The sequence below is a fragment of the Tenrec ecaudatus genome, chromosome 14, assembly GCF_050624435.1.
Source record: "Tenrec ecaudatus isolate mTenEca1 chromosome 14, mTenEca1.hap1, whole genome shotgun sequence".
Taxonomy (NCBI): Eukaryota; Metazoa; Chordata; class Mammalia; order Afrosoricida; family Tenrecidae; genus Tenrec; species Tenrec ecaudatus.
Window position 1 is genome coordinate 116,936,655 of NC_134543.1, and position 21,264 is coordinate 116,957,918.

At 42.2% G+C, this 21,264-nt stretch overlaps 1 protein-coding gene across 1 annotated transcript in view; it reads right to left on the reverse strand.

Moving 5' to 3' along the window:
* Window positions 1-21,264, reverse strand: part of PRTG (protogenin) — a 130,050-nt gene that overhangs the window by 62,653 nt on the left and 46,133 nt on the right. Inside the window, exons 3-6 of the mRNA XM_075531523.1 lie at window positions 3,087-3,231; window positions 1,826-1,959; window positions 530-667; window positions 102-260 (exon numbers count right to left, since the gene is read on the reverse strand). Coding sequence (XP_075387638.1) covers window positions 102-260; window positions 530-667; window positions 1,826-1,959; window positions 3,087-3,231 — 576 coding nt within the window. The remainder of the gene's footprint in view (window positions 1-101; window positions 261-529; window positions 668-1,825; window positions 1,960-3,086; window positions 3,232-21,264) is intronic.

The following is a 21,264-nucleotide window of genomic DNA, read 5'->3' on the forward strand; positions in this document are numbered from 1 at the left end:
CAAAACTCAAGAAATGTGATAGTAAGTTATAAAATGAGATAAAAACGGCAAATGTTAAAACGCAAGGGGCTCTCGGTTACAAGAAATAAAAGACGACAAACCTAATACAGTTAAAGTTGCCATGGCAACCGTGAAGTTCCGTGTACCCGGGGTCGTGGCCCGACAAACATACACTCCGGCGTGCTGCAGCCTGACCTCCGATATCATGAGGTTACCGTTTCCAAGCACCCGGGTATTAAAGACATCAATGGACTTGTGATCTGTTTCAAAGAGGACACTTCCGTTAAAACAGTGTTGTGATGCGGGATCCGAAAAGTCATCAACAGACCACAACTGAAACAGTACACTCACGACGAGTACATGGCTCTCCATACTAAAACTCTCTAAACACACTGAAATGCCGCAAGGGGAGCCGGTATACAATCGCCAAACATGTGCTTTGTGTGTAAAATGAACGTCTCCCGGGCTGCACTAGAAAGAACAAAAATTAAGGAAATGCCTAACATTTGTGCCCCCAGGGATGACTTACCAAGACGGCTCCAAGAAATGATTGGTTTGGGGTTTCCTGTGGCCATGCACTCCAAAACAACCGTGTGATGAAGGGAGGCTGTTGTGTTCTGTGGCCCCGCGATAATGGTTGGTGTGTGGAAGGGGTGAGACGCCTTCGCTACAGGGGGCAGAGCAGGGAAGGAAGACAGCATGGGAAAGTGAAATTTCAGGGAAGCTCATGAAAATAAAAATGAGTTAAATTAACTCCTCCAGAGTCATAACTCGCTTGACGACGGTTACAGCAGTCACTGAGTATTTTCGCTAATGCGGTTAAGGATTTAGGGGACAGTGAGAGAGTGGGGGAAGTGGGGGTGCCTTTATCTGTCATTATCAGACACTGCCTAGAATAAAAATTCTTCATTAAAAATAGAACTTCACCTCGTAAGGTTTTCTTTTCTTTTTAAACCCTTTACTATCTTTGAGGAAATCTGGTGAAGTTCAACAAGTTCAGTTTTTATATCCAACTATGTTCAAATTAATTTACATTGCTTTGAAATGAAAGCTAGCATCAGGATGTGATACCATTTTAATAAAAAACATGTACTTCTTTCATGATATTCATTAATCTGCCTAGCTTTCTATCTAGCTATGTATATATGGTAAAAATATAAACTTTTGTTCACTTAAATATTAACAATGACAATTTCTGGATGTTGGGGTTCATGATGATATTTTCAAGCACCTACATTATTTACTCTTTTATAATAAGGCTGTGTTATTTTTATCAAAGAAAGTAATGACTTTTCTTTATGCAGCGGCAGCAAAAAAGGTACCAGGTCACAAATATCTTTGTTGACGTGGACAATTATGGTACAAATGGGTAATTATTTTTCTCATTTTAGGTACTTGTTTGCATTTTCTAGGTATAAAACAAAATCCCAACCATTCATAAAGATTTTCCATAACATAAAACAGATTAGCTATCAACCTAAAACAAGTGAGCTATTATTAAAGAGCGGCGAATTTCTTTACATGAAATGTAAAGTGCCGCAGAAGGAGCCTAGGTAGCTACCTAGGGTTATGCCTGTTGCTGCAGACTACAAGGTCACGAGTTGCTCCGGAGGGTCAAGGGACTTCCTGCCTCTGCAAAGATTTACAGCCTTGAAAACCCAAAAGTACAGTTCTACCCTGTCCGATAGGGTCGCTATGAGTCAGAATTGACTCAACGGCAATGGTGGATTTATTCTAGCCAGAGGAGAAAAATATTTCTGGGCCACAAGGAATCACAAAGATTGGACGAAAAACCCCCAAAATCTAACGGCCCTCTGTGTGGTACCTGGAATGACCATCAGTACAGCCTCCATACTGTGCCGTCTGTGGGCTACTGTAGCAGCCACACAGCGGTAATGCCCAGCATCCTTTGGGCCAACGTCATAGATCTGCAATACTCCTGTTGGTAGGGCGGTTATTCTGTTAGGAGAAAAAGTACAATTAAGCTTGTTGTCGTAGGTTTTGTACTTTACTTTGAAATGAAAGTGTTGAAATGGACTGACGCACCCACCTTCTTAAAAGTATTATGGCAATGCTTTTTGAGGTTGTTTACATGGTTAGCTGGAATCTGTTGTGTCATTGCGTGCGATCTCTACAGCTCTCTCGAGCACAAACAATGATGCCGTGTGTAGTTTGACACTTCAGTTTCGGTTTAGTTAAACTGGTGGTCCAGCATTTAGCATGATTGTTTGAAATTCCTGATTTCTTTCCTGTTAATGTACTCTCTCCCCTTTATAGAACAACAGAGAAACTACTGCTTTGAGTAATTTCTTCCATCCGAGTACGCTATCGTTTTAGCAAATGATTTTTTCCCCCACTTAGGAATATTGCTGAGGAGCCCTAGGGGTGTCGTGGTTATGCATTGAGCTGTGATCTGCATGGTTGGCAGTTCGAAACCACCAGCAGCTCCTCTGTGCTCCTACGGTTTTACTCCCATGAACAGTTACAGTGTCAGAAATCCACAGGGCGCCGGCGTTAACTCCATGACAGCGAGTTTGGTTTGGTTTTAGAGGAATGTTGCTACTGATTGGGGCAGGAGTAAAACTTTTTGAAGTTGCTACTAAGGTCCTGATCCCCACCCTCAAAGCTCTAGACATGCAAGTGGAGCATGTATACAAGACAGAAGTAGGGGGTTTGAAATGAAAAGCAGAGACAGGAGAAGGAAACGACCAGAGTGTACACAGGGAAACTCTCCTTTCACCAGCACTGCTATTTCCACTAGAGAAGATGCCATGTGACTTCTTAGAACCTTGTTCCCCAGGTGGCCCTACAGGTGGAAATGATGGAAGAGGAAAGAAACAAAGCAGCAGGAGAGGTGATCTGAACTCTGCTCCAAGCCCCTCGCCCTCTCCCCCCATGTCCTGACAAAATCTATGTCTCATGTGCCAGAGACTGAGGATGTATTTCTTTGCTTACGTTTGAAGTGTTTTCAGAAACTGTTATTACTACACGACAATGAAATGCGCTTTACGAGGCTCTTCCCTCATGCAGTTTAATGATGAGTCCTTGTCGCTATACTTGTATCACCCCCCTAAAGGTGTATTTACCTGTCCGGAGCTACAGGTAGAGTCGTCTGATTTAATTCCCATGTTATGATTGCAGGAGGGGTTGAGGAAATCTTGCACGCAAATCTAGCAGCTCCACCTTCATGGACCTCTGTGGATACCGGCTGAACTTCAAATGCAGAAATAGCTGTAAGATAAAGTTGGACAAATTCCGAATGCATGACCGCTATGTTTGAAAACAACATTGCGCTAAAAATTATGGATCACAATGGACCTCCTGCTGAGATACAACACCAGTCCCAACGTGACTCCCATTCCTGCTCATAGCAACTTTATAGGACGGGGTAGCGCTGTCTCGCAGGATTTCTACATCGTTTGCCTGTCAAGCAGCTGGTGAGTTCAAACCTCTGACCTTGTGGTAAAGAGTCGAGCACTTAACGGCCAAGTCAGCCAACTTAACAAGCACAAACATAATTTAGGGAATAATTTCGAGAAAAATTCGACAGATCCCAACCTCAAAGAGTGTCTGGTCTTTCCCATAATGAAATTCTAGACAGTTCTCATGAAACCAATTGTTTGGAGAGGAAAAATTAATACGACAGAAACAAAACCAACTAATTAATAACAGTATATGAGGAGGTACCCCCCAAAAAACCAATGCTCATTTATTTGTTGTTTTTTTTTTATGGGAAGGGGATAGTGTATTTGAAGTTTATTCCACCAGGGCAGACAGTTAATCAAGCTTTCTATTTAGAGGTTCTGAACAGACTGTGTAACAGTGTGCGACGAAATATCTCTGATTTTGTGGCAGACGGGGACTGGTTTTGTCACCACGACGGTGCACCTGCTCCTGCAGCCATCTCAGTGCACCAGTTTTGGCATAAAACAGCATGACTCTCCTGCCCCACACACCTGACTCACCTGACCTCGCTCCGTGCAACTTCTTTTTCTTTTCAAGAATGCAGAGGGACATGAAAGGATAGCGATTTGACAACGTAGAAGAGGTGAAGAAAAAAATGAGGGAGGTGCTGTCAGGCATCCAAACAGATGAGTTTGAATAATGTTTCCAAGAATGGAATTGCAGATTTGACAAATATATTAAGTATAATGGAGAGTACTTTGAAGGCGATAAGGTGGCTGTGTAAAATAATTTAAATACATAGCTATGGAAAAAAAAACAATACTGGTGGAACCCCCTCGTGTAATCACATATTTAAATATTTGGTACAAATTTCAAATATTATTATATTTTAGCGGAGAATTAAATGAACAAAGATGGGTGAGCCAAATAAAGACCACTGGCAGAAACTGGTTTTGAATAAGCTTTAGGAGGCGGCTCACTGGGCTCAGACGGAAAGAATAACATGAAGTCAAGTACAGAGGCAAGAAATGGGCGGTTTGTGTTCGCAGGACTACGTGGAATGGCCAGGATTACTGTAAAATCCTGGATGGGCAGCAGAGATGAAGTGGGCTTGTATCATGGTACAAAGGAAGGTGTCACCGAAGGTTGTTTTGTGGACAGTGATGTCTGAGGCAAACCAATGAGCCGTTGCTACACAGGATGGACTGACGAAAGGAGAACCTTGACTGCAGTCAACAGTTCGACAACAGGGTGTTTCACTGGGGATGACAGCACGGAGTACGGAGAGATTCTAGAGGTATTTGGAAGTTTCAAAAAAGACTGGCTTCTTACTGGTCACAGAGTTATGCTTCTTGTGTCTGGAATCCAATGAGGTCAATGTTGATGGTGCAGAATGAGGAAAGGGAAAAGAGAGACGTATTTCTGACACATAAAGGGTAGAGAAATTCGCAGGGAGGAGATGAGCCAGTCAGGGTGCAGTGTAGCAATGATGAAACATACAACTTTCCTCTAGTTCCTAAATGCTCCCTCTCCGCCCACTATCATGATCCCAATTCTACCTTACAAATCCAGCTAGACCAGAGCATGTACACTGGTACAGATAGGAACTGGAAACTCAGGGAATCCAGGGCAGATGATCCCTTCAGGATCAGTGGTGAGAATGGTGATACCAGGAGGGTGGAAGGAAGGTGGGGTAAAAAGGGGGAACCAATCACAAGGATCTACCTATAACCCCCTCCCTGGGAGACAGACAACAGAAAAGTCGGTGAAGGGAGATGTTGGGCAGTGTAAGATATGACAAAATAATAATTTATAAATTATCAAGGCTTCATGAGGGAGGGTCGGGGTTAAAATGAGGAGCTGATACCAAGGGCTCAAGTAGAAAGCAAATGATCTGAGAATGATGAGGGCAACAAATGTACACATGTGCTTGACACAATGGATGGATGGACGGAGTGTGATAAGAGTTGTAAGAGCCCCCCCATAAAATGATTTTTAAAATAATAATGAAAAAAGATAGAGACACTGAAGAGATCATTTTTAAGCTGGTGTTTCTAAGGGAGAGGAAAATGTGATGTGGTACTGTTTCCACTACAGATAATTCTTCTGGACCATGCTAGGCAGGCCTCAGCGTCCCTGTCTCTACACTTCGAAAGAGTCCCGACTCCAGAGAAGAGTTTGGGGTTCCTCCCCTCCACTAAATCTTCTAGGATGGAGAGGAAGGACCTCACTTGAGCCTTCTGCCTCCTCCTCCTCAGAATCCAGATCAAAAAGCACAACGACCTTCCAGTTTATAAATAAGGAGGGTAATTATGGAAAAAGTAAAGAGTAAGTAAGCGGATGCTTCAATAGGCTGAAAGAGGGCAAAAAGTGAGAGAAGACTAACAAATGCCGCCTTAGATTTGCCTCCATGTATGGATGGGGGATTACAAACCTTGAGAGAAAAAGGAGAAAGCCGGGGCATAATAGTGCAGTTATTCTCAGGAGGGTTTACTTCCAAAAGGAGTGGAATGAGGGAAAGTAATGATCTGTATATAGAAAGAACCTTTCTGCTTCCTCAAGAACAGGTGTTCTTTTATAAACAACGCCAAAAGCACGAGCAACAGAAATGGAACTTAAACAAAATAAACTTTTGTGGCTCAAAGGACATCTATCATTAGTGAAGTAAAAAGATAACCGATGGAATAAGAGAAAACATGTAGAAAACACATATCTAATAAAGGTTTAATATACTGAATAAAAAAGACTTACAAACATGTAAAAGAGTATCACTCCTGTCACTAAATTGCCTTTACTTTGGAACATATTTTTCATTAAAGGTGCTATATTAATATTTAATGGATCGATTTAAAGTATACCAGTGGAATAAAATGTTCGAGAACTACAATTTAAGAATATAAAACTCTAAAATTCAGTACAGTTTAAGAAAGTGTTTTTGCAATCAGTTTCTAGAGTTTTCAGTTATTTGCAAAATTTCCTTCTGGTCCAGACATATGGCCCACCCTCTGCTGTTTACCTACTGAAGAATCAGGAAAGAGACAGACTCATCTTTAAAAGATCAGGTGGATATTTAGAACATACTTATTTATCTTAATAACAATTTAAACTTAGCTTCCTATAATTAAATAAACTTACAATGAATCTATTCAAATTTTCAGAAGTTAAAATCACTTTTCTGAGGGGCCAGCCCCTCCTCCTGCCAGAAGCATTCCCTTCAGAGGACAGCACTGAAGCTACAGCTCAGGGAGGGGGACATGTCTGATCAGAGCACACAGGAGGAAGCGGAGGGAGAGGATGAGAGAGTGGAACACATCCTGGCCCACCAAGCCCTGAGGACGATATTCCTGCTCATAGCAGCCAATGTATAGAGAGAACCATAGGGCCAGCCCCACTATGAGACATGACTTCCCTCCCTCACGGACCCATATCCCTATGGGGGACAACACTGGAGGCACAGTGTGGGAACTGCACCTGATCTGACCCCACCACACCGAGGCAAAACACTAAGGGTGTGCAACAAAACAGCAAGGGGACCAGAGCAACGAAGCTATCAGGGAATACCAAAAATAGACTTTGGGGCCAAGGCATGGTACCCCATCAGACTCGACCAGAAAACACTCCTAAAGGTCAACAAACAGACCTTGAACTATTTACAGGCTTCTCTTTTTTTGACAAAAAAAATTGTGTTGTCATCATTTTGTTTTCTTTTGTTGCTTTGTTTTGCTCTGTCTTGCTTTTTGTGCATATTATTAGCTCTGTAGGTCTATCTAGATAAGATAGGTGGGATAAACAATGTGGAGGAGGAAACAACAGGACTGATGGTTCTAGGAGGGACATAAGAGAGAGGAAGGTGGAGGAAAGGAAGTGGGCGTTAACAAACCCAGGGACAAGGAAACAACAAGTGATCTAAAATCAATGGAGAGGAAGGTGTAGGAGGCCTGGTAGGGCTTGATCAAGGGCAATGTAACAGAGAAGAATTACTGAAACCCAAATGAAGGTTGAATATGATAGGGGGACAAGAGGAAAGTAAAAGGAAATAGAGGAAAGAATTAGGAGGCAAAGAACATTTATAGAGCCCTAAACACAGGCATGTACATCTGTAAATATATTTGTATATGATGGTGGGGAAAATAGTTCTATGTGCATATATTTATAGGTCTAGTATTAAGGTAGCATATAGACATTGAGCCTCTACTCAAGTACTCCTTCAATGCAAGAACACTTTGTTCTATTAACCTGGCATTCCACGATGCTCACCTTTCCAACACGATTGCTGAATACAAAGCGGGTACATAAACAAATGTGGTGAAGAAAGCTGATGGTGTCTGATTATCAAAAGATACAGAGTCTGGGGTCTTAAAGGCTTGAAGATAAACTAGCGGCCATCCAGCTCAGAAGCAACAAAGCCCACATGGAAGAAGCACACCAGCCTTTGCAATCACGAGGTGTCAAAGGGATCATGGATCAGGCATCATCAGAACAAAAAAAATCATATTGTGAATGAGGAGGAATGCAGAGGGGAGACCCAAAGCCCATCTGTAGGCAACTGGAAATTCCCTTACAGAAGAGTTGTGGTACGGTGTAGCAACGATGAAACATACAACTTTCCTCTAGTTCTTTAATGCTTCCTCTCCCCCCATATCATGATCCCAATTCTACCTTATAAATCCAGCTAGACCAGAGGATGTACACTGGTACAGGTAAGAGCTGGAAACACAGGGAATCCAGAACAGATAAACCCCTCAGGACCAATAATGAGAATAGTGATACCAGGAGGGGAAGGAGAAGGTGGGGGGAAAAGGGGGAACCAATCATACTGATCTACATATAAGCCCCTCCCAGGGGGATGGACAACACTAAAGTGGGTAAAGGGAGACATCGAACTGTAAGACATGAAAAAATAATAATAATTTATCAAGGGTTTGGAAGGAAGGGAAGGAGGGAGGGAGGGGGGAAAATGAGGAGCTGATACCAAGGACTCAAGTAGAAAGAAAATGTTTTGAGAATGATGATGGCAACATATGTACAAATGTGCTTGACACAATGGATGGATGGATGGATGGTGATGGTTGTATGAGCCCCCAGTAAAATGATTTTTAAAATAAATAAATAAATAAAAATCTATTTTTCCGTAATTTAATTCCTGTCTTATGAAGTATTAATTGCTCTTTCATGAGTCCATATTTCTTCCATGCATAAGGGGTAGCCCCTAAGTCTAGATGCCTTCCATAATCTAGTCAACATTCAATCTACTCATAAACATCAAAATGTGAATCTTATCTGATTCTTTCCCAGTCTTTTACTTCTCTCGATTGGAATATATAATGCATTTTCATTTTTCTTCATAATATAGTATTCTCGACCCGATTTTGAACCATTTCTTCTTCCATTACTTCAAAATCAATCAATCAAGTACCCAATTCAGTATGCTTTATCTCATGGCATGCTTTCAAATCTGACCTCTCTCTCTCTTCCCCCGGCCACCTGGGAGTCTTGCAGTCTCTTACAGATGCATCTCCCCTGCTAGCAAAGCCACCTTCCAGCTTGATCATTATGAAATATGAATTCGACTCGGAGTGCTGATAAATTCATTAGGCCCTGCCAATTCTCCAGCCTCTTCTCCCACCACTTAGTTAGGCTGCACTAACAGTGACTGCTTATAATGTGGCGAATGCCATGCCTTTTCATGCTGAGCTTGCTGTAACGATTTCCTTCTCTTTCCAACATCCTAGGTTCCTTTCCCCAACTAGTGAGTCCTCTACATAGCCCAGTTGGCCACGGTCCCTTCACATAGCACTATTGCGACCACTTCACTGCAAGTCTTTTCAACTCCTTCCATACTACTCATGGTCCTCATTTCACAGATCTGGCGCTGAAAAAAAGAAGCTTGTTGAATTGAACTGAAATATTTTTGGACTTTGTCCAACTCCATTAGGACTTTAAGCACTATGTTCCAGGTACAGATACCATGGCTTGGAATGAGAAGAAAATAATGCTTATTGTTATTGCTCTGTTTGCTATCGTTTCAAATGACACCCAATATTGTAGCGGCATTTTTAGAGACATAAGTATCTGCCCCTCTGGTATCAAAGGGTATCAAAGGCTATTTGTAAAGATTACATAAGCCAACATTTGAAGCTTTTTACAAATGTTGATTCTCACTGTCTCCTTGAGCAAGTTCTCGCCGGCCACTTATACCGCTGTGTTGTTTTTTTTGCTGTGTCGTTTTTTTGCTGTGTCATTTTTTTATGCGGAATCTCATCTAATGAGTTACTCCATGATGCCTCTGACTCAGTACCTTTTCTCTGAACACCACTCCTTCATTTCAGAAGCATGTGTCTACGAAACTCCTAAGACTCTTGATTAGAAGAACTCAAGTGTACTTGGCTGCTGCTGCTGCTGTTAGGAGTCACTGAGTTGGTTCCGACCACAGGGATAACGTGGCATTCAGGCCACCTGGGCTGGAGCTTTGTAGTCATCCAATCCTGAGACTAGACAGTAAGCGGGAGTATGGTCTCCTTTGCTAAGGCTGGAAGGGCATTTCTTTATCCCACTCTGGTTTTCAGCATGGTGGAAACACAGGGACTTAAAAAGATACTTAAAATCACAGCTATTTTTTAAATGTCTGACTTTTTAGTCCCTTTTGAAAATTCAACCATCTGGCAAAATAATTTTGCTGAGAGAGGACCAAGTGAGATACTGATTAGGCCTAAGTACCCCTGAGCCTTTAAAAAAAAAAAAAGAGGCAAATATACATCAGTGAAGGAAGTAAAGTTCCCGTTTCTGTTTGTAATTCCTCAGTTTGGGCACCAACCCCATCTTCCTCTGTTTCTCCCCCGGGAACTTGTTTGATCTGTCTTCTCTTTCTCTCAACTGCATTTGAAATTCATTTTTTCCCTTTGGTCTATAGAAGTTGTTCAGACTTATACCAACTTCAAAAACTAAAAATCCCTAACAACATCTGTATGTCTATTTCCAACTGTCCACTCTTGGACCTCCTCATGGCAGCAAAACTTCCCACAGGGCTCACTGACATAAACTCCCTCCTCTGACGGTACTCTCTAACCAGTCAGATGCACCCACCTCTCCCCCGGGGATTTTCCTGGACCGGTCACTGTGACGCGGCATGCTCCATTCTCCTTTTAAATTCTCACTCTCCTTGGTCTTCCAGGGACTCTCCCACCTACCCGCCCTTTCTCTCAGAGAGTCTGTTTTTCTCACTGGCTGCAATCTTTATTGTGATTTCCTTCACTTTCAGTTTTTCGACTACATCCATTTGTGGCAGCGGGTTCCCCAAAATATACCTCCAGCCTCGGTCACCATGCCCAGAGCTTCATATTCAGGCTTCAATGGTCTACGGGCCACCCTTCCTAGTGTTTACAGAGGGCCCTGCAAACCTATGTCTCTACCTTGGCTGCTCGTCTTATGGAGACTCGACTCATCCTGCACTGTTCTCACTCAACTGTCTATTCCCACCGATGTTAACCCCTTCCCTCTTTGTTCCAAGGTGTGCTGGTGGTGTAGTGGGTGAAGCACTAGACTATGAATCATAAAGACAGCAGTTCAAAACCACCAGCTGCTCTGCAGGAGAAAGAGGAGACTGTCTGCTCCCATAGAAGTTGACGGTCTTGGGGTGGAAAGGGGGAACCGATGACAAGGATCTACATATCACCTCCTCCCTGGGGGAGGGACAGCAGAAAAGTGAGTGAAGGGAGGTGTCGGACAGTGTGAGACATGACAAAATAATAATAATTTATAAATCATGAAGGGTTCATGAGGGAGAGGGAGCGGGGAGGGAGGGGAACAAATGAGGAGCTGATACCAAGGGCTCAAGTGGGAAGCAAATGTTTTGAGAATGATGATGGCAACAAATGTGCTTGATACAATGGATGTATGGATGGATAGTGATAAGAGTTGTATGAGCCCCCAATGATTTCTTTTAAAAGCTGACAGTCTCAGCGATCCTAGAGGGCAGTTGTCCGAGTTGAAATGATAGCAGTGGGTTGGGTGGGTTGGGTTCCTTCTCCTAATGTCGCTCACCTGGGCACTAGAGCGGCGTTTCATGAGTCTCCCTACTTTCAGTTAGTTGCCTCTGCTCCTACTTCAAACATATCCCTCTGACGTCCACCAGGGTTTGATATGGAAGCACTGAGCTCACGGAATGCTCTCATTCATTGAAAGGCTTCTAAAGGTCAATTCACTACTGCTGAAACTAAAATAGAATAATCTCACCAAAGATGTGATCCTAATTTTAGACATTGTCAGGAAACACTGTGTCTTAGGGACTCTCTTTTCTAAAGCTTAACCCCATTCGCGCCTCCATACTAGACAATTTTAATCCACAGAGCCAAACTTGTGAAGGCCAAAACTCAATGGGACTGCCTTGGCTTCCTGGGTCTACAAGCTTTCCACCTTTGATGGGCACATGCTTACGGCATTTCTATTACTCGTTATTAGTGACTTCTCCTTCTCTGACTTGCCTTTCACAAGTCTGGCTCTCCTAGATTTTACTGTACATCCTTGCCAAGGTACCAATTACTCCAAAACCAAACTGTTTATATGTTAAGTATGTAGAAGAATTTAGTCAGGTAAGATTTTTAAGATTCAAAAATAGTATTTCTAATACTAAGGATATACAGTAGAACTATGACAAAAAGGAGTCATTAAGGCACTAATTAAAGTCAATCCTAATATCTTTAACATGACAGTGCTTTTATTTAGTTTGCTGTCCATGCATATCCACAGGCTCAGAATCAGGCAATTCTTCCAAAAATCATGGGCCAAAATTAGCCATCCCCCTGGCTAGCAGATTTAAATCACACATTTAAATTTAAATTTGAGGAAAAAATAGACAAAAACATCTTCTAAATTCAATCGGCCAATAAATATTTATTCAGTGCCTATTACATTATAGGCACCAGGATCCAATGCAATCTGACGGAGTTTTACCCTTAGGGTCCCTTTGTCTAAGGACAGAATATGGTATTTAACTAAATTTCTATCCGAGTTTATCATTTCAGACTGTGATAAATGACATGAAGGAAAAATCAAGTATTGGGAGAGCATGTAACTGAGCTCTCAAGTCAATGAACCATGATGGAAATAAACACAGTCAGTTACACAGCTCAGTAGCCAGTACTGTCTTAAGTGCATTACATGTTCAAGTTTATTTAGTCCTCAGAACGACGATGACAGAAGCTTGCCAGTAAATAGAGCGGCTGTGATCTGAATCCACAAGATCCATCTGCAGAGACCCCATGTGAATTTTCTCACGAGTAAAAGTTCGAGGTCCTAAACTTCTTTGCGGAAGGTAGAAAATCACTGGTTCCACTTCCAAGCACTTGTGCTTTTAAGATATGCTGCACCTGCTGATATGCATCGTCTTTCTATGTGGGAAAAACGATGTGAAACTCTTCCAAAACAGAACAGCACCTTAGAACTCCTGCTCCGATGACTTAGAACCTCTGTAGCTTTCATCCCAAGCGAAAGTAGCTAGAGTTCTTGAGAAACATGAAAGTATCTGGAGGCACGAAAATGTAATCGTAGCACCCTAGTCTGAAGCTTATTTAGCAATGAAATATTTTAATAAAAATAAACCTACCACTTAAAAAGGATGATATACATAATGGGAAGGTTACCTGTTTCTTGATTGTTATGCTCCGAGTTCTAAGCCCACACAGAGTCTGATCATGAAAACTCCAGTGCTGAGAGAGGAAGGAAGGGGAGGGCGACTGAGAGGGAAGGACCTGTGCGAAATAAGGAGACTAGTCACGCGGCTCGATCGGAACAGTCCACTCGTCCATCAGCGGTCTGCCACATTGTGGAAGTTAAGCCACTGGTCTTTCAAATACACGAGGGACACCCCTCGACGGGCACATTTCAGCAGGGCTTCCGGACTACGACGGGCTGGGAAGAAGGGAGTGCTGTTATTTTCGATCGTCTCCCGGGCACATGTGAGAGCCGGACAGCGAAAAGAAGGACCGAAGAGGAACTGATAGATCTGGATCATGATTCTGGCAAAGAATACTGAATATACCATGAACTTCCAGAAAAACAAAGCTGTCTTGAAAGAAACACAACCACTCAGAAAGGAGGATGGCAAGAACTCACCTCAGATACTTTGAGCAGGTCACTAGGAGGGACCAGTCCCGGGAAAAGGACTTGCTAAAGATTCTCCCCAAGATGGATTTGCACAGGCGTTGCCAACAATGGGCTCTAACGTAGCAGTGACTCTGAATAGGGAACAGTATTTTTTTTTCTGTTGTATGAGTCAAAACCTACTCAAAGCCACCTACCAACAACAAGGAGAAGAAAGACCTGCGGTGGGGCTGAGTGACAGCAGAGATCATAAGAATGGCAGGGGGCGGAAGTGGGGGCACATGCAAGACACAAAGTGCCCTGACATGATTTGGCAATAAGATGTCCAAGGGAGGGAAGAGGTAGGGCCCACGTGGTTCTGGGGTTTCTGGCCTGGATTTTTGAAAGGCTGGTCCTATGCTATGTACCGAAGCAGGGGCCACTAGAGGGTAGAGGAGATGAGCTAGTGAGTCCAACACAGACTCTCATTTGATCAGAATGACAAGGAACTAAATGTATGAAGCATGATTTTCAAAATTTAAAATTACACCTGGAACCATTACTATAAAAAACGTCAAGCATCTAGCTACTCATTTTGATTGTTAAGCTAGTGGCTCAGATGTGATGATTTATTAAAATGTAAAGAACTACAACTTATAAATGTCCTAAGAAGATTCAATAAAAGTCATCCTTAAAACTTCATAAAAGCAGCATGTAAAAACAGCAGTGTGGAACATGTAAAAATTGGCAGAAAATGGGATTTCTTCTCTCTCAGGTTAGGACCAGCCAGTAAACAGTGTTTCGTTTCTACCAAGCCAGAGTGATATAGTTTTGAATAAATTACATAAAATGGAGGAAAAAGAAATATATAGTCCCATTTTAAGTGTAAATTGATAAGTAAATGAAGGGGATAAAATCCATTACTTCTGTAAGTTAATGATAATGAGGGAAAATGCTAAGAGGATGGATAATTAATTCAGATTCCTTACTGTTAGGGGCAAGATTATGCATGGTGATTTTTATCTTCTTATTTTTAGCTTTTATTACATAAATCATTTCTACAAAAACACATAATTAGGAAAAATTAATGTTATTCAAGATAAGACAATTTGTATCGATACTGAGAAACATTCAAAAAGCATGCAATACAAAAGATCTGTATCATGATAGCTTTGAACTTTGATTCTCAGAAAATATTTTGATTTTCTTTTTACATGGGGCGTGACACTCAGTAGATGACTAACTTCTCTACTGAATGTAATACTCATGCTGTCAAGAGGCACATAGGGGGCAGAGTAGAACTGTCCCACAGAGCTTCCAAGGCTACACTCTGTAGAGACACCTATTCATTCTCTCTCTCTCTCTCTCTCCCTCTCTCTCTCTCCCTCTCTCTCTCCCCCTCTCTCTCTCTCCCTCTCCCTCTCTCCCTCTCCCTCTCTCCCTCTCTCTCTCTCCCTCTCCCTCTCTCCCTCTCTCTCTCTCCCTCTCTCCCTCTCTCTCTCTCCCCCTCTCCCTCTCTCCCTCTCCCTCTCCCTCTCTCCCCCTCTCCCCCTCCCCCTCCCCCTCCCCCCCCCCCTCTCTCTCTCTCTCTCTCTCTCTCTCTCTCTCTTGGAGTGCCTGGTAGATTCGAACTGCAGACCTTTCTGTTAGCAGTCGAATACTTAACCACTGAGCCACAGGGACTCCTTAGTACATGTTACAGCCCTCTAAAAGTTCAGTTCACAAACTATTCTCAGCAGTCTTGGAACGGTTTTGCATTTGTTTAAAACCATAAGACATCTCCTGTCCTTATGCAAATCTCGGGTTTCTGCCTAATGTGAACTTTGTTTCTGTCATTTAGGAATGGTTTTGCGAGTCTACAGACTCCTTGTGAAAGCTGACCCCTTTCTTCTCTGCTCATATAACCCCCAGAAGAAGTCATTAAAGCAGTGCTGGGAAGAGGCCTGCGCTCTATAAAAGGGGCCACAAGCAAGGTCTCAAGAAACCTGGGTTAGCCTCGAAAACAACCTTGCAAACAATAAATGTGAGTGCCTCTTTTATTTGCCACTTCCTCCTCTTCCTTATTTGTTTCCAGGATTTACAGTTGCGGGGCCAGGGAGAAGAAGAAAAATGAATCAAAGGCAGCATGCTGAAAGTGCTCTCCAACTTTTATAGGGTCAGCAAACAACACGTCTAGGCGCGACTACCATCTAACGCCGAAATGCCGCCACGCTTCTAAAAGGTCGCAGTGAGTACTTCATACCTGCTGAGCTTTGAAACAACTAAAAAGTTATGTGAGCAACGCCTGAAATGACACGCCATTCAAGAATTTAAATTAGGTCATAGACACTCCCTGATTATGAAGAAGCAAAATTAAGATTTTAAATTGCATCCAAAATAGTCTATTACTACAGAGAAAACCGTTAAGTCGGAATCGTGATGGAGGTTTGCATCCGGAGGCCTCAGCTGGTAAAACCCTGCACCAGTTGCTGCCACACCTCCTCCTTGGGGAGTCCTAAATGGCAGGGGAACGTGGCCGGCAGTCACGTTCGGCCCCTCTGTGCTGTCTCAGGGACTCTTCCGTCAGCAGCAGGAGCTTTGGGGAAAATCATAAATAGCCCATCAAAAAATTTTTAAAACAGGGAGCTAGATCTGTCAGATGCTGTTTTCCATAATTTCAGATTCTGTCATGGGGAATTATATACCGTATACACTCGAGTATAAGCCAACCCGAATATCAGCCGAGGCACCTAATGTTACCACCAAAACGGCATTAAAAATGTGCTGGAAAACTCGGCTTCTACACGAGGCTATACGGTAATATTCACCTCAAGCTCATTTCTGTGACAGTCTTTCAAACCACGTGGTTATCTAGTTCAGGGTTTGCTCATCAAAACAGCTGCATCAGGTCCCGATTCGAGTCATCAAGCTGGACAGGTTGGAAAGAAGAAGGCCTCTGAGGTGGCTGCTCGGCAGCGCTGACAACTCTGGGTGCTTGTGCGTGTCCGAAGACTAAGACGTCGAATATGATCTTTATGAACTGGGTTCTGCCAATTGGCCCGGGTGTCCCCTGGGGCCATGGTCCTTAGCATTCAAGTCCTGCAGTTCAGCCCCAATGTCTACATTTTCACCTCAGCATCCCCTAAACACTCTACTATCTCTGCGCATACAAGAAGCATTTATAAATAGAGATGTGGTGTCCATCTTCGCCTTTCTATCTACTGACACATTATTGTTGGCTATTACCATTGCAGAATTGTTTATGCTGCATGACGGGATTTTTTAAAGCTCATTAAAAAATGAAAAATAATGGAATTGTTCCACGAGCCTTTTAAAGCCTTGATTGTAGTTGCCCTTCAGATCTATGTACCTCATCGTCTTCCATTACACCCTGGTCATGGGGTGGTGACGTCCCTTGCTGCATACAGCTGTTCCATTCACCGTAATTAACCCACGTTACTATTTAGCTAGGGTGCCCCCTCCCTCCCCTCACATCTCTGGTAACCATCAGGGGAAACGTTTCTTTTTCTGTATAAACCTAGTCTTCACTTTCATAAAACTGCTCTTATGAATCAAGCGGGAATTTAAAAAGAATTCTCTGTGCTTAAGTTCGTATAGCTATAGAAGAAAGCACATTATTAAAATGAATGATTTTCAAAAGCAAATTCTATTTTATACATCTATCTACAACGTCTGTGAGCTACTCACTCAAGTGTTCTGGGATAAACAGAATCGCTTAGGCGATGGGCCATTTTGCTCAAGTTGCCCTTCATCGAATTGGGCAAAACTCACTAAAAACAAATCACTGAGTTGATGCTTACTCATAGCAACCTGACAAGACAAGGTAGAACCATCCCTGTGGGTTCCTGAGACTGTAACTGTTTATGGCAGGAGAAAGTCCTTCTTTCTCCCAGGGAGCAGCTTCCAGTTTTGAACTGTGGACCTTTTGGCTCACAGCCCAACATGTAACCAGTACACCACCAGGCTCCCCCCTTCATGTGTGTTGGGATAAACAGAATTGTTTGTGTCACGGCCCATTTTGCTCAAGTTGCTTCTAATCTAATTGGGCAAAGAGCAACAACTAGAAGAAAGTAAGGCCAATTTCCAAATGACAAATATAATGCATCAGCAAAGCATGGAGACCAATGTAAATAATTTGACACGGAAGGATAAATGTGATGGCTAAATGGTAGAGCTGACATCGGAATTGAATTTAGTCAGTAGATTCTAATGCAAAATACAGAAGCCGGTCAAAGCCATCTTCCTTTAATTCTTGGGGTCCAAACATATATAAACTTATGGCTATATATACATTGCCCTCTTTCCTAGGCAATCACTGTCGCTCCTTCTCCGAGTCACAGTTCAGGGTGTTATGGATCTACTGGGAATTGGCAGGGGTGGAGGGCAGGACAGGGGGCACCGACGGCCCCACACAGATCATTTTAGTCCTCAGTGATTAACGTATTATATAATATTATATATACTGGAAACCCACATCTATAGCCCTAGCTATACATAAGATGATTTTCAAACGGCAAGCTTACCTAAGGCTTGGACTTAATTTTAAATAGAAAGCTGGTTTGGGTGTGCTGTCTCCCATCTTTTACCTTCTGGCACCCCTTCCAATGTACATACTCAGCAAAAGAACCCGAGTCATTAACTTGACATCTGCCTCTAATGTTCCAGGAGCCAAATGAGCAGTGTTTTTTCATTGGGTTTCAACATGATAGTGCTCTGTGCCTAGCTGTCCATCAATAAAAGTCTACTGAAATGAAATTAAGTCGCCATCAGTTATGTTTGTTAGGAGTTTAAGTGGATAACTTGAAGTCTTAGAGTGAGAACTCAAATGACTTTAAATTAATCTAAAATTTCTTACATCAAATAATTCCAGTATCCTTATTATTGTGTATACTTGAGTTCTAGTATGTTGTTGTATGCAGTCGAAGCAGTCCCAAGTCTTATCAATCCCACAGGACACTATCAATGCTTCATAGGGTTTTTTAGACTGTAATCTTCACGAGAGTGCCCCAGGTGATTTCGCCCTTGGATCTGTTAGTGGGTTTGAACTATTGATCTATAGCCAAGCTGGCATATGAAAAGGGGATTATGTATTTCTATCTGCCCATGGACATATATGCATCAGAAAGCACAAGATGTGCTGGGGCTTAGAAGATTAGCTGACAGCAGTGCCTATTGGGAGTGGGGGGAGGAAAGACAATTATATCCCCATTGTATACGGACACGCCTGGAGCAGGATTCCCTCATCCAGGAAGCAACATGAATAGAGCAAATGTTTAGTAGACATAAGGAATTGAGAGCAGAAGATTTTTGGAATAAAGAAATGGATGGGAGAAGTATGTTGTTGTGCCCAGAGCACAGTTGTCTGTCCTTATTTGTACAACCCCCCAAAAGCTACATGCCATTCTAAAAATATATGTGGAAGTGCAAATAAACCAGAACAGTCGAGACAATTTTCAAAAAGAAGAACAAGATTGGAGGACTCGCTGCCCAATTTTAAGACAGAAGGCAATTTAAAGAGTTGGCTAAAACCACAGCATTCAGGGAAAAGTGGACAAACCTCTAGACAAATATGTCAACTGCTTATTCAGAAGTTTGCAGAAGCAATTCAACAGAAAAAGATGGTCTTTTCAGCAGATGGTGCTCAAACAAGAGTATCTGCATACAAACACTAATCATCTTGACCTATAGCTCAGACTGTCAAAATTCACATACTTCAACAAGCTTTTAGACACAATGTCAAAAACACAATAAGTGAAAGAAAAAATGATAAAACAATTTCATCAAATAAAAAAAAATATGTTCTTCCAAAGGCACTGGGGTTTTTGTTTTTGTTTCAAAAATCACTGTTAAAGGAACAAAAATAAATGCCATAAGTAGGGGGAGAAATTCTGAAATCTAAGATATCTAACAAAAGATTTGTATACAGAATATATATAAACTGTTCAGGAAACAGATAACCTAATAAAAAATGGCAAAAGGTAACGAACAGCTACTTGGTGAAGCTACAAGGAGGCTTCAAAAAGTTCATGAGAAAAAAAATGAAATTAAAAGATACTGGAATTTTTCCAAACTTTTTGAAGCCCCTTCACTTATGGATAGCAAGCAAACAATTAAAAAGAAACTCAACATCTTACGTAGGTACCAATTAAAATCACAACGAACTCTCACTGCACACCTACTGGACAGACAGCTTGCTTCTGTCAGGTTAACTCCGCCTCACGATGATCCTAGGGTCAAAAGCACAAAGTACTTCCCTGCCCTGCATCCTTCTCAGGATCACCTGTAAGTCTGCATCCACAGTGTGGCGGATATGGCAGTTCACCTCACCAAGGGTGGCCTCACTCTCACCCTGGAAGGCTGCCTTCTTCACCAACATGAGGCCCTCTTCTCTGAGGTGTCAAGCACATCAGACAAGGCTCTGTTGTGATGCAAACTTATTTTTATAAGTAGATTTGCAAGCCTTTCTTACCAGTCTGCCTTCATCTACAAGCTCTACTGAAACCAGCTCAGCGCACCTGCTGAAACGCCAGTGGGACGGCGTCAGCGTTACTCTAGCGCCCAAGCTAGCACAGAGCACCAAACTAACAGATGGGTAATTAAAATACTCATTCAAATTCTAAGGATTTCTCAAGTGAAACATACTGACAGTGCCAAGTGCTGATCAGGTTGTGGAGCATCCGGAACTCTTTTATTTATTTTTTAAAAAATCATTTTATTGGGGGCTCGTACAACTCATCACAATCCATAGATACATCCTTTGTGTCCATTTGTTGCCCTCATCATTCTCAAAACATTGGCTTTCTACTTGAGCCCTTGGGATCAGCTTCCCATTTTCCCCCTTCCTCCCTGCTCCCCACTCTCTCATGAACCCTTGATAATTTATAAATTATTATGCTGTCATGTCTTACACTGTCCAACATCTCCTTTCACCCACTTTTCTGTTGTCCATCCCCCAGGGAGAAGGTGCTAATGGGAAGATAAAATCATACAGTCACTTTGGCAAATAACTTGTCCGTGTCTATAAAGTTAAATACATACCACATAACCGATGATCTGACTCTTAGACATTTATTTACTCAGTAAAAATGAAAACATCTGTTCACACAAACACCTATGCAAGAATGCTTATGGAAACTTCATTAGTAATTGCTTCCATCAGAAACAAGCCAGATGTCCTTCAACAGGTGAATGGAAACACTGTGGTGAACCAATTCAATGGAAGACTACTCAGCAACAAATGGAATAAACGCTTGATATATTCAACATGAATAAATCTCAAATGCACAAGCCACGGGACAGAAGCCAGGCCCACAAGGCTACATATTTTATTGTTCCATGTAGAAGACTTTTGCGGTCAATGTAACACATCGGTTGTTAGGAATGAGGTGAAGGGAGGGTTGTGACTGCAACAGGGACCAGGCAAGGACGTCTTGGGAAAATACAGCTATGCTATCTGAACATGGTGACAGGTCCAGCAGCTCATAAAGTACATATACAACTCCAAAAGTCGTGTGCCCTTGAAAAGTGAGCTTTACTGCATGTGTATTTTAAATGTGAAGGCTACGATGCTTATACAATAGATTTTTCACTTATTTTCTAACCACGCTTAAAGAATAAAGAAGTATAAAATAAACAGAACGCACATATACATCTTTACAAGCCAGTTCCTGAGAAAAATTTCTCTTCTGTGTTATCAGTCCTGGCCATCCTTTTCCTATCCCCCCAACATCGTGCAGCAATGGGCTCAGAGTATTTCACCGGCTCCACTGAATGTTTCACAAG